Below are 11460 nucleotides of genomic sequence, written 5' to 3'. Positions count from 1 at the left end.
TCTCTCCACCAGTAATCGCAAGTCTCTGGTCTTACACCACATGTCCGTTGTAGTCCAAAGACTGACCTGAGAGGGAGCACGGCGGCCAACTGCAGGCAGCCATCATGACATCAAGTCAACTTTATTTGTATAGCCTTTAATCACAAGAGTCACAGTTAACAAATTAGGTCAGGGTTAGGAACATCGACTGAACTAGCCACCTCCCACCGAGCGGCCATGGAAACACTCTAAAGCTCAATGGGGGAGGAAAGAAGAAGCATAAAGGAATGTGACATAGAAGACCTCAAATATCTTGAAATCTTATGATATTCTTTCAAACGCAAAATAATCACTGATCCCAAAGCTTGTATTATCTATGTTCAGTTCACACTACTTTACTGGTGTAATTCTATTGCTCCAGAGACAACATAGTCTCTTATTATTCTGAGATGAGGGGGCTCTAAATGTTGATTCTTTAATTGGTCTATTGCAGATCATTATTTTTCACATCTACAGCAATTTTATTTATTTATTTATTTTTGCAGCAGAAGCAGCAGCAGAATAATGAGTGTTTAATTCAGGGTTTTTTTCGTTGGTTTATTATATTTTTTCCCCAATTCTATCCACTACCACACTGCCATTTTATTCACTTTTCAATGGTGTTGCAACAATCACGGGTCATGTTGTCACAACACTTGATCATGATAGTCTACTTCTTTTTCTTTGAGGGATTGTAGCATCAAGTGAAGATAAACTACACACTTTTTTTTACAATTAATATCATAGCAACTTTCAACTCATCAACATATAGAGTTTGTAAGAGTAATCAGAGATAGCGAAGTCACAAGCCCGTATGAATATACTCTTTTTTTTCTCAAGGGGAGGAAAGCTATACAGACAAAATAAACGTACCCGCTGAACACATTGTTCAGTTGAAAACACCCTCTTATTAGCCTCTTTAAAGCAACCCAGTATGGCATTGGCCTATTTGAGGATTTTTTTTAATTATTAATATTTTTAATAAATATCCATCAGAGGCATTGTGACAAAATCAGATCAGATCAAAGCCTCAGATCAGAGGTGCCCGAGGGGCACAAATGAGTTTGCCAGCAACCTTCACAATGTGATCAATGTGGCACATGCTAACAAACTGAATGAAGCATTGATAAAATAAGGAAATACGCATTTCCTGTCTACATTCTAATCGTTTAACTTCCTCTGTAATGTCCCTGCTCATCTACTTGCCTGCCTGGTTGGTTTTCTCAGTCTCTGTAGAGTCTCCAGCGATGTACCTGCTGGCAGTTTCAATCAGCCGGCTATATTAGAAACTCTGTCGCAGGGTGAAGTTGCTTGAGTATTTGGTTGCCTCAATTAACTTGCAAGAATCCTGTAGTGTTCCTGTTTTTTTTGTTATAGTGTTGTTTGTGTATTTCACACTTATGTATGACAAAGGAGATTCTATTTCTAATCTTGCGTAGGTAAATTGCTGTTCGGCATTTCTGTTTTAGGTCTTATGTTGTGATTCGTCCAACACTTTGGTCTAGTTTGTGGCATTCAGTATGAGTTTAGACTCTTGTCAGTATTTTAACAATGTCACTTTTTGGATTGATTTCCAGGCACATTACAGCAGTCACAAATAATATTCCGAGTTTTTTGGGACTGATACTATATGCCAATAACAAATCACTCTGATTATATGTGCCATTCATAAAAAGTTGTCTCGTAGGAGGTATTTCTGTGTGAATACAGAATACTTTGCTTATCACATTGTTTGGGCCTCTTTAATATAACTTGAGTGAAAAAAATTACATTGCTTTTGAAATAGACAAGCGCACACACTCACTTTATTCAAGCAAGCGATCTTCCCAACACATAATCTTGTGTGGCTGCGCTTCTCTATGGGAAGGGCTGTTACCGTAGCAACACCAAGCAGTAAGTGCCTTTTCAAAGGCTGGGCTACTCTGTCACGACCACCCCCTTTTTCTCTTTTATCAGCTCTCAACCCATTCTACATAATGCAGCCGCAACAGTCATTTGGGACACAACAGAGTTAGCACAACATGGGGATTTTGGTCTTCATACCCTCCAGGCTGTCGGTGTGCTTTTGGTCTTTTAGAGAAGAGTGAATTTTGTCATTTTTACTGAAGCAGGATATCTCTAAACACCACAGCATCTGCATCTAGGCGCATGTCTTCTAAACAAAAGGATGGGAAGCTGTTCACTGAAGCCTGAGGCCTTGCCTTCTGAAGAGCATAATTCGGAACAGTCACGCTTTCACATAGTGAATGGAATTATTGTATATTTTTTATGTCATTGCTTTTTTTCCTCATGAATTCAAAGTAAACTCAGATGACAAACATCATGTGAGCAAAAAAAAAAAAATTCTGTACCGGCACTTTTGACAGAAATTAGGCCGTCTGAGAGGAGAAAGCTATTGTTTAAGCATCAAAATGTCGCTACTGACCTTTTGTCCTAGAAAAAAGAAACATGTTGATCGTGATGAGAGCAAGTATACAGAAGGATTTCAGGAGTTCTCCAAATGTCCTGCTTGTAAGAGAGAAAATGACGAAATCCTAATCCTGCCATGTTCTCATACCATGTGTATTCACTGTTTAACAAAGGAAGGGGAGAAGAGGTTAGGTCAGTCCCCCCGCTATGATCTGAGCGAACGTGTCTGCTCAGTCTTGTGTCCATTATGTCTGTATGATGTGGAGCTACCATGTAGGACGTGGTCAACTGCGCTATCCTGTCTCCCAAAATTTCCCACTCTTAAATCTGGAGGTGTCAGAAGCGAGGGAGCATCTGATCCACACCAACCACCACCATCAGTAAGTAAGCGTTGTCACTTTTGTGAATTTATTGAAGCACTTGTAATATTTGTATAATTTACAGTCAAATTTTCTTCCGCTGTGAAATTCAGGGGGACTCCTTTGCTGCGACTGCGTACAGAGAGACAACACAATGTGAGTTGATTCATGTACGAGTCTTATTTTATCGGCTAAAATACAAGAGCTTCCTCAGAAAGCATCCTTAACTGTCCACAATTCGAGTGACTGCACAGGTATTACATAACCAAATGTTAATTGTTCTTGTTTAGAGTGGTGTTGAACTATCTGCACATGGTGATAACATGGAGACCCAAGGCATTTTTGTTGAAAATCTTTTTTTTTTATATTCAGATGAAACCTCTGTGGTTTCAATTCCCATGAAGTTGTGTAAGTAAATCCAACACTTGTGAAAAATGCCTCTAAATTTGCACACAAGTTGAAAAACAAAGTCAGTAGTCAACTTTTTACAAATTTGACATTTGAGAAAAATGCTGATCATTTGACTAATCCATTAATCCATTATTTTAAAAATGTAACAGAAGAGTGCAATGCGGGTTAACTTGATTTGACACTCATGGGCCAGTTTGCAAAATGTAAATTTTAGCAAATTTATCCAGATTTGGAAATTCAATTTTTTTCTATCCAGGATCAGGTAATCTGACTTTATGGCGTTTATTTTTAAAACAACATTGGATTGGATCACCATGATCCAGAACACCATTTTCAAGATTACCAAATGTGGATTACAAATGCTCTAAATGGGACAACGTATCACTATGTGAGCTATCAACAATTTAAAGGCCAACAGGTAGAAGAGCCAACATTGGGTCACTTGAAATGTTTATCATTATTATTATTATTATTATTCTTATTATTATTATTATTATTATTATTATTATTATTATTATTATTATTATTATTATTATTATTATTTGAGCAGATGTGGCAAATCCTAAAAACGTTGCCACAATTGGTCTTTAGCCACAAAATTAGCTAATTTACCTGCCAGTTGAGCAGAAGTAATTGTGGCTTTCACACCCATCTGTGGCTGAATTTGTGGCTAAAGACCAATTGTGGCAAGTTTTTTACTTTTTGGAACTGGATTTGCCACCTCTGATTTTAAGACAAAACAACAAAATAACAAACAATCCACTTCTATTCCAGATTTATTTTATGAAAACACAACACAACAAATAAATATAAACAATTACATTGTGGATACTTTGAAGTAATGTAAAGTAAGACTGACATTACACAAAAAATATGTAAATTAGTGAACAAAATAAAAAATGTTTGGAAGGATTGGATTACATCAGGGATAACCAACTTTGGTCCTCGAGGGCCGCTGTCCTGCCTGCTTTAGATGTCTCCTTGCTCCAACACACCATATTCAAATGATCAGGATCGTTATCAAGCTCCTTCAGAGTTTGCTGATGATCTGATCATTTGAATCAGGTGTGTAGGGAGACATAGTGATGGTTAAATGAAGCTTCAAATCTGATTGATGAACCAATGAAGCTTCAAATCTGATTCAAGAACCAGTTGTAGTATTTTTGGTCTCCTGTAGATGGCACTCTCTGTTCAACATTGGGCTGAAAGCACGCTGACTTGCTATTTTTTAAACCCTTTATTTAAACAAACAGTGCCATCTAGAGGACTCAAAAATACTACAACTGGTTCATGAAGTAAATTTGAAGCTTCATTTTCCCATCACTAGGGAGACATAAAACGGGCAGGACAGCCGCTCTCGATGACCAAAACTGGACATGTCTGGATTACATGATCTAATCCAATTTCAGAATCCTTTTTTTCCCTTTTGAACTACCCATTTTCTAGATTTGATTTAATCTGATAACCAAGATCCAATCAGATTACCTTTGAACACTTGCCCCCAGATGACAATTACACATGTTCAAATGTATCTCAGAAATGTACGGAAGCGTATTGCATTCACTTGGGGGAAAAAAAACTAACTTGTTTTTCTGAGTAATTTTTTGGGGGGCTTTGTTTTTTTATGTAATCTTTTTCTTCTCTGTTTTCTGGAGTATTCTTTTCTGTTTTTTGGAGTAATTCTTTTCAGTTTTTCTGAGTTTTGTTTATTGTATGTTTGTTTTTCGGAGTAATTTTTTCTCTGTTTTTCTGAGTATTTTTTTTTTAACTCTGAACTCCAAGTGACGTCTTGCAGACTCGCTTACCTCAAACTGCCTTCAATTTATACTTAAACCGATTCAATTAAGGTAAGCCATGTACAGTAATTAGTAACGCAAACATTCTTTGCGTTTTGTGCTTTTTAACTGTGTACTTTATGTAGTAATAGGTATTTGGGACTTCATGTCCCATAATGCTTTGTATTGAAGTGTTGAGGAAGGAACTTCCGGGTGATGACAAAACGAAGTGAAGAACACATTATTGAAATCGTGTCGCTTGACATGCTCCGTAAAACGATAAAAACTTATATTTTGAGTAAAGTATACAGTTAAAAAGCACAAAACACAACGAATGTTTGCGTTACTAATTACTGTACATGCCTTACCTTAATTGAACCGGTTTAAGTATAAATCGTCGGCAGTTTGAGGTAAGCGGGGAGGAGTCCGCCATAAGCGACTTGGAGTTCAGAGGTAAAAAAAAAATTACTCCGAAAAACAGAGAAAAAAATTACTCCGAAAAACAAAACAAACAAAAAAAAAAACTCAGAAAAACAGAAAAAAATACTCAAAAAAACAGAAAAAATACGGCTCCGTAAATACTCCATAAAACAGAGAAGAAAGAAATATATATAAAAAAACAGAGGCCCCCAAAAAAATTACTCAGAAAAACAAGTTTGTTTTTTCCCCAAGTGAATGCAATACGCTCAGATCGTTACCAATTCTGTTATTTACTCTCAGAATTTCGAAGACCAATCAGACAGGTTCCATTTCACTGAGGAGGTGTAACTGTAACAGGTCCAAATATGTTGTGAAGAACACCACATCCAACAGATGGTGCTATTCTTTCTTTTCAATGTGTATGCTAGAACACAAATCAGCCATTCACAAATAATATAATAGTCCAAATGTTCACGTTTTATTTTGAATTAAAAATAAAGTTTGTTTTCTTTTTGATTCATAATATTCCCGTTCGAGATTTAAAAACACACTCATACTTCAGATATTAAGACACAGTAGGTTTCATCGAATTCACTACTATTTTTCCTACAACTACATCATGACACATTCCAATTTTTGATGACAGAGGGAACTCTATCAAGGTGCCTTTGCCCCCCCCCCCCCAAAGATGTCTTAACTGACCAGCACCACCAGGTTATGGAGACGTATTGAAGGATAAACAAACTGGCTCATTTGTATGTTCTCCCCATGCATGCGAGTTTTTTCTTGAGGCCCTCTAATACTCAAAAAACATGCATCATGTGTTTATTGGAGACTACATTGTCAATAGTCATGAATGTTTATTTTATGTGATTGTCTGGCGACCAGTCAAGGGTGTACCTCTCGCCTAAAGTCAGCTGGGAAAAGCCTTGGTTCACATGACCGACCCTAATGAGGAGAGGTGGCGTAGAAAGCGGATGGACGTGGGTTTTCTTTTCCGTTATGATAACACTTCATGCTATTATATTAAATCCAGGTTTCAGTGCATGTAGTTTCGCCACATCACCAGCTGGGGGCAATGTAGAACTACAGGAGGAGGCGATGGAGCAGTCTGTTTTTGGTAAGGAAATCATGCTTCAGATTCCAAATTTGGATGAGGTGGTCAGCATGTTCCATTGCCACAAACTGCTTTTTTTTTATAGGTTTACATTTTGCTCTGAACCCAGTAACAGCCTCGCCTTCCCTTCACCTGTCCAATTCCTCTCTCACTGTGTCTTACCAAGAAGCAATATCTCTTGATCCACTTCCCAACAACGCCAACAGGCCAATGATTCCCTCTGATCCTGCGCTAATGGCTTCCCTCCCTCAAGTTTGCGCTGATGTTATCATTGCGCAAGGGCAGTTTTACTGGGAAGTGGAGGTCTGCAACAGTTCTGTCTACAACATTGGTAAGAAGGTTTTGTCATTAATATTGATTCAGTCCTACTCCACATTCGTAGTTTCAAACCTTTGTGACACCATTGATTATAAATAATCAATTGTAACTGTAATTGCTAAAAATTGTATTAACGTAACAGTGTGTGGATTACCTCAAACTTTGATTTGGCAGAGGCTATGTATAGCATAAAGGGTCTTGCCGTTACAGTTTGCCCCGACTCCGATTTGAAATTCCTACTGGGGATCATTCATGCAATGAAAAGAGAGGTACATACAGTGCCTTGAACTATAATATTTAAGATCAGCAAACACATGTAAATGTCAGACAAAGCTAATAAGTAAATATAAAATGCAGCTTCTAAATGACAATTCTAATTTTACATTTAGAAGAGGGTAATATATTCAGAGTAAATTTTAATTACTTTTACGGTGTATGAAAGAATTTGCCTATCCCATTTGCAGTATTTGGCTGGAGCATTAAAGTTTAATGATCATACAAGGACTCTATGACACTTAAAGTCCATGTAAAGTCAAAATAAATGTCTCTTGTAAATTTACTACCACACAGTTGGGGCAACGTGACTCAAGGGGTAACTTGATGGTTATGGATTTGCTCTTCAACCGTTGACTGTGTTTCTTAAAAAAATAAATGAATATCTATCTAAGTAAAATGTACTCAAAAACTCTCCTTGTAAAATTGACTCTGAGTTTCTGAGGAGAAAAAAAAATCTTAACTTTTTTGTTTTTGTTTTTGAGTGAATATAACTCCAAATGTTTTCTAGTGCACTTGAATGAGAGTCAAGGTTATTTTAGTTAACGAAAATTAATGAAATAACTAAAACTAAAATTGAAAAAAAAGATTGAAAGAACAAAATTAATTAAAAACTAAAATCAATTTGGTAAACGAAAACTAACAGAAACGTTTACAAAACTAACTATAATTGTAGAGAAAATGTGCTCTGTTTTTGTATTTGACAATTTATTTGATACACAAGCTTTGTGGGTTGATTTTAAAAGCATTTAATATATTTTGATATTAATGGCACAGCTGTTTCCTGGAAGAAGAGAAGGTCGAAAAGTCATCTGGGAGTTGTCATCCTCTTAATGTTTGTAGCATGGCTCACCTGCTCTTGACATTTAACTCAGCCCAAAACGCAACGTGAGGCAAAAAGTGTTTTTGTTGGGTTTTTTTGCTTATTACATGACAAAGATATATACAGTGGACTGTTAAAACCATAACCCTGTATCGTCAAAATGTTTTGTAATAATATTTTTGTTGAATTTTAAATGCACACTGCTTACCATGGCCTTTTGTTTTAAATCTTGAAAGAAAACATATATACAACTTTTACTTAAAACAAAAACTAATACTAAAACTAACTAAACCCTAACTAAACTAAAACTGTTATTGAAAAAAACTAAAACTTATAAATGCAAGCAAACCCGCCGTGACAACTAATTAAAACTAACTAACTAAAAAAATAAATAAATTAATAATCAAATCAGAAATACTCAAAACAAAATAAAAACTCACTTGAATTAAAATCCCCTAACTATAATATGCCTGGCGGGAGTAAATCTTCAGACTGGCTCTCCTCTGTGCTCTTATTCGCATATTTGTAGGCTCCATGTTCCATGTTTTCTCCATTTGTGGATAATGGCTGTAACTGTGATTGACTGGAAACTGGAGTCCAAAAGCACACTTTTGTATGTTATCACTTCAAAATACAACACTGCACTGCAGCAAAGTTCATGACTGTCTGGTTATATCAACTGTAAAAAGTGCTGGTTATTAATCACTGGCGACAGAACGATCCCATTGAATATATTGTTATCCGTTCTGTCACGACACTCGCAACAATATCATTTATGTTATCATACATGCATAATATCAGGTTGTGTGCTCAAGCACGAGCAATTGTACTCATGCACATACTCACCTCTTCCTACTGTACTGGGACCACGGAAGTGTAGAATGTTTGTGCGCTGAACAGTGCTTGTCAAACACACCAAACTTTAGTTGTCAAGTTGGTCCAATGACGAGTGTGAGTGAAGAGCTCACACTAGGCACAAAAGGCAGACTACAAACTGGTTTGGACCAGTTCATCATCGGGTGATCGCCACCAGGGAGTTGCATGGCTGTCATAAACCAAATGGTTATGTGACCAAGGCCAAACAACCAGGTGGATGGACAGTATTACCAAATGACAGGACTTCTTAAGGATTGCAAAATGCATGTAAGCTTTGTTAAGACATCAGTCACTTACCGCACACTTGTTGTTTCAGGTGTGGCCTCTCTGGACGGTCATGAAGGCTGGTTGCTGGAAAGACAGGGTTTGTCATTTTATACAGTTTATGACGGGAGAAGGGAGTTGCTCAACACTGTCCCACCTCAGATCAAAACCATTGGATTGTTTCTTAACTTTGGAGGAGGTGCTCTTAGTTTCCATAACCCTGTGACCCAGGAGCACCTCGTCACTCTGCCTACCCGTTTTAATCTGTCAGGAGTGTTGCCAACTCTGGGCCTCGGTCAGGGATGGCTACGGTTACGTTGTGGCCTCCCCCCACCGCTCTATGTTTTCCTCAGTAAAAACTCAGCCTATCGAGGGCCCTGTGGATCCAGTAGAGGCCGGAGGCACAGGGATATTCCCTTCCAGTCAGTACGTAAAGTTATACAGAAGTTTGAGGAATTGTCGGCATCAACCTTTGCTTTGAAGCCGAGTTTTGGATCAGCCTATTCCTGAGGATTCTGTGGCACAAATCTCTCCGGGCACAGAGGAATGGAAACTAAGGCAGGAGAAGACAATCTTACTCTACAATGGAGACATCCATTGACAGACCCACAAATCCTCAGAAAGGTTTGATCTATGGCTGCTATTTGAAAGGCAAATGTTCCATCTTGAAGGACTTTTCAGATGCCTCCTTCCGTTCTCTGTGTGACCCCAGACATATAATTGACTCTCTCCGCAGGAAACAGTTCTTTCCCTCAATCAAACACCCCCCGATGCTCTCCTCAATATTGGGACGTTTAATCAAAGGGTTGGCTTTTACCAGTATGACTTCTTGATTTGTCTCTGTGTGATGGTTGTCGGACAGTAGGGCTCCTTACACTCGCAACACATCCCTGTGCACTTGGGCACAAGCCTGACGACCATAAGTGTGAGCTTTTCTCCATGTTGTTCCTACATTGCTGGTAAGTAAACAAGCAGAAATAATGCGTAAGCAATATGAGGTGCAAAAGAGAGGTGTAAGTACAGTGACACCATTGGTGTCAACTCAGAGCAGTAAGGACAGGTGGTACCACACGTTTATCCCACGCTCTGCCTTCGATCAGACAGTAGGCTGCCCTTTCTTGACCCTTTGAAAGCCACAGGACTCCCGAAAACTTCAAAAGGACAGCAGAGCTCAAGAGAACAGAGAGGGGGAAAAAGAGAAAACAGCATGCATGAAGTAAAGACAGCAGGTGACGGTAAAAAGAAATGAGTTGAGGGATGATTTCCCAACAGCTTGCATGACAAGAATCCTTGAAAAGATCAAAAGTCTTTGCCTGAAAATTAAATCAAAACTTTCACTGAGTTGCATTGGCCAATAAGTTGCATTATAAGTATGGGCAAAGCTGTCAGTATTTATTCTTTAGTGTTTAAACAACTCATTTGTCTGTTATAAATGAATTCACAAATATTTTGACAATGAGGGAAATACAAAGAAATTAACAGTGGCCAACTTTACAGTTTTCCAGGTTGTTAATGTATGTACCAGACAGAATATTGGTCAAAATAGCATAAAAACACCCAGTACAAAATTTTGCTGTGCATTTTATAAACAAAGTAAAATACAAGAAAACTAGCGGGGTTAGAACAAATTCCAGCTTGACCTAACTTGTTGCTGCTAGGAATGGATTCTTTAAAATTGTGAATGACGCTGCAATTATGTGTTATGTGAAATTGTGTTAAGACTTCTATGCGTTTAAGGACATTAATGTGTGTTGGTTAAGTGCTGATTTGATTGTCTGGGAAAGCCATGTACCCGGAGCGAGGGGAAGGAGAGTAGCTGGCCATTAGACATGGCAGACGGAGACGTTCTGTGTTGCTTTTGTCATAAAAATTATTTAAAAAAAGAAAAAAAATGGCAAAATGTGTTGAAAATGCTGATATTAATCTGCAAACAGGAAATACTTACAAGTCATGTTTTTAAAGCCAAAATCAGCTTGATTCTCATAAATACCAAGTCAAAGTCTAGTCAATTCTTTCATACGTTTTAGCCAAGCAATTGCCATGTTGCTAAAATTGGCAACTTGAGTCTAACTCAAGCCAAGTCATGAGTCGAGTCCCCCCCACCTCTAGAAATTTGGACACCAGTTAACCAACAAAACAAAATAATAATGTGACTAAAATCTTGCATTTCCCACTGGCTCCGCCTCTTCAAGAAAGTACATGGACAGGCAAGCCTTAAATTTGACAGTGAATATCGGAATTAGAGAGTGGTGCGGTCAGATGAAACCAAAGTTGAATTATTTATGGTGCACTCTGTAAAATGGATGAAGAAAATCTGAGTATGCCTTAAACAACAACATCCCAGAATGGAAATCGCTTTGTTACAGCTCCAGCTGTTGTGAAATGCGCTATATAAAT

At 37.9% G+C, this 11460-nt stretch overlaps 1 protein-coding gene across 2 annotated transcripts; it reads left to right on the top strand.

Annotated features, from left to right (window-relative positions):
• The first annotated feature begins 2429 nt into the window (after nucleotides 1-2429).
• Nucleotides 2430-9573, top strand: LOC148333840 (uncharacterized). Of its 2 annotated transcripts, none has more exons than XM_088301372.1 (5): nucleotides 2430-2802; nucleotides 2889-2942; nucleotides 6429-6512; nucleotides 6595-6840; nucleotides 9116-9573. In XM_088301372.1, exons 1-5 carry the CDS (start codon nucleotides 2430-2432, stop codon nucleotides 9571-9573), a joined length of 1215 nt encoding a protein of 404 aa, XP_088157498.1. The 2 variants fall into 2 exon arrangements, with proteins under 2 accessions (XP_088157498.1, XP_088157497.1); XM_088301371.1 differs by having other exon boundaries at nucleotides 2430-2806; nucleotides 2890-2942.
• The last annotated feature ends 1887 nt before the right edge of the window (nucleotides 9574-11460 follow it).

The sequence above is a fragment of the Idiotropiscis lumnitzeri genome, chromosome 7 (genome assembly GCF_059441095.1).
Source record: "Idiotropiscis lumnitzeri isolate Australia: NSW breed Sydney's pygmy pipehorse chromosome 7, RoL_Ilum_1.0, whole genome shotgun sequence".
Taxonomy (NCBI): domain Eukaryota; kingdom Metazoa; phylum Chordata; class Actinopteri; order Syngnathiformes; family Syngnathidae; genus Idiotropiscis; species Idiotropiscis lumnitzeri.
This window is presented reverse-complemented; position numbering and strand designations above follow the sequence as displayed.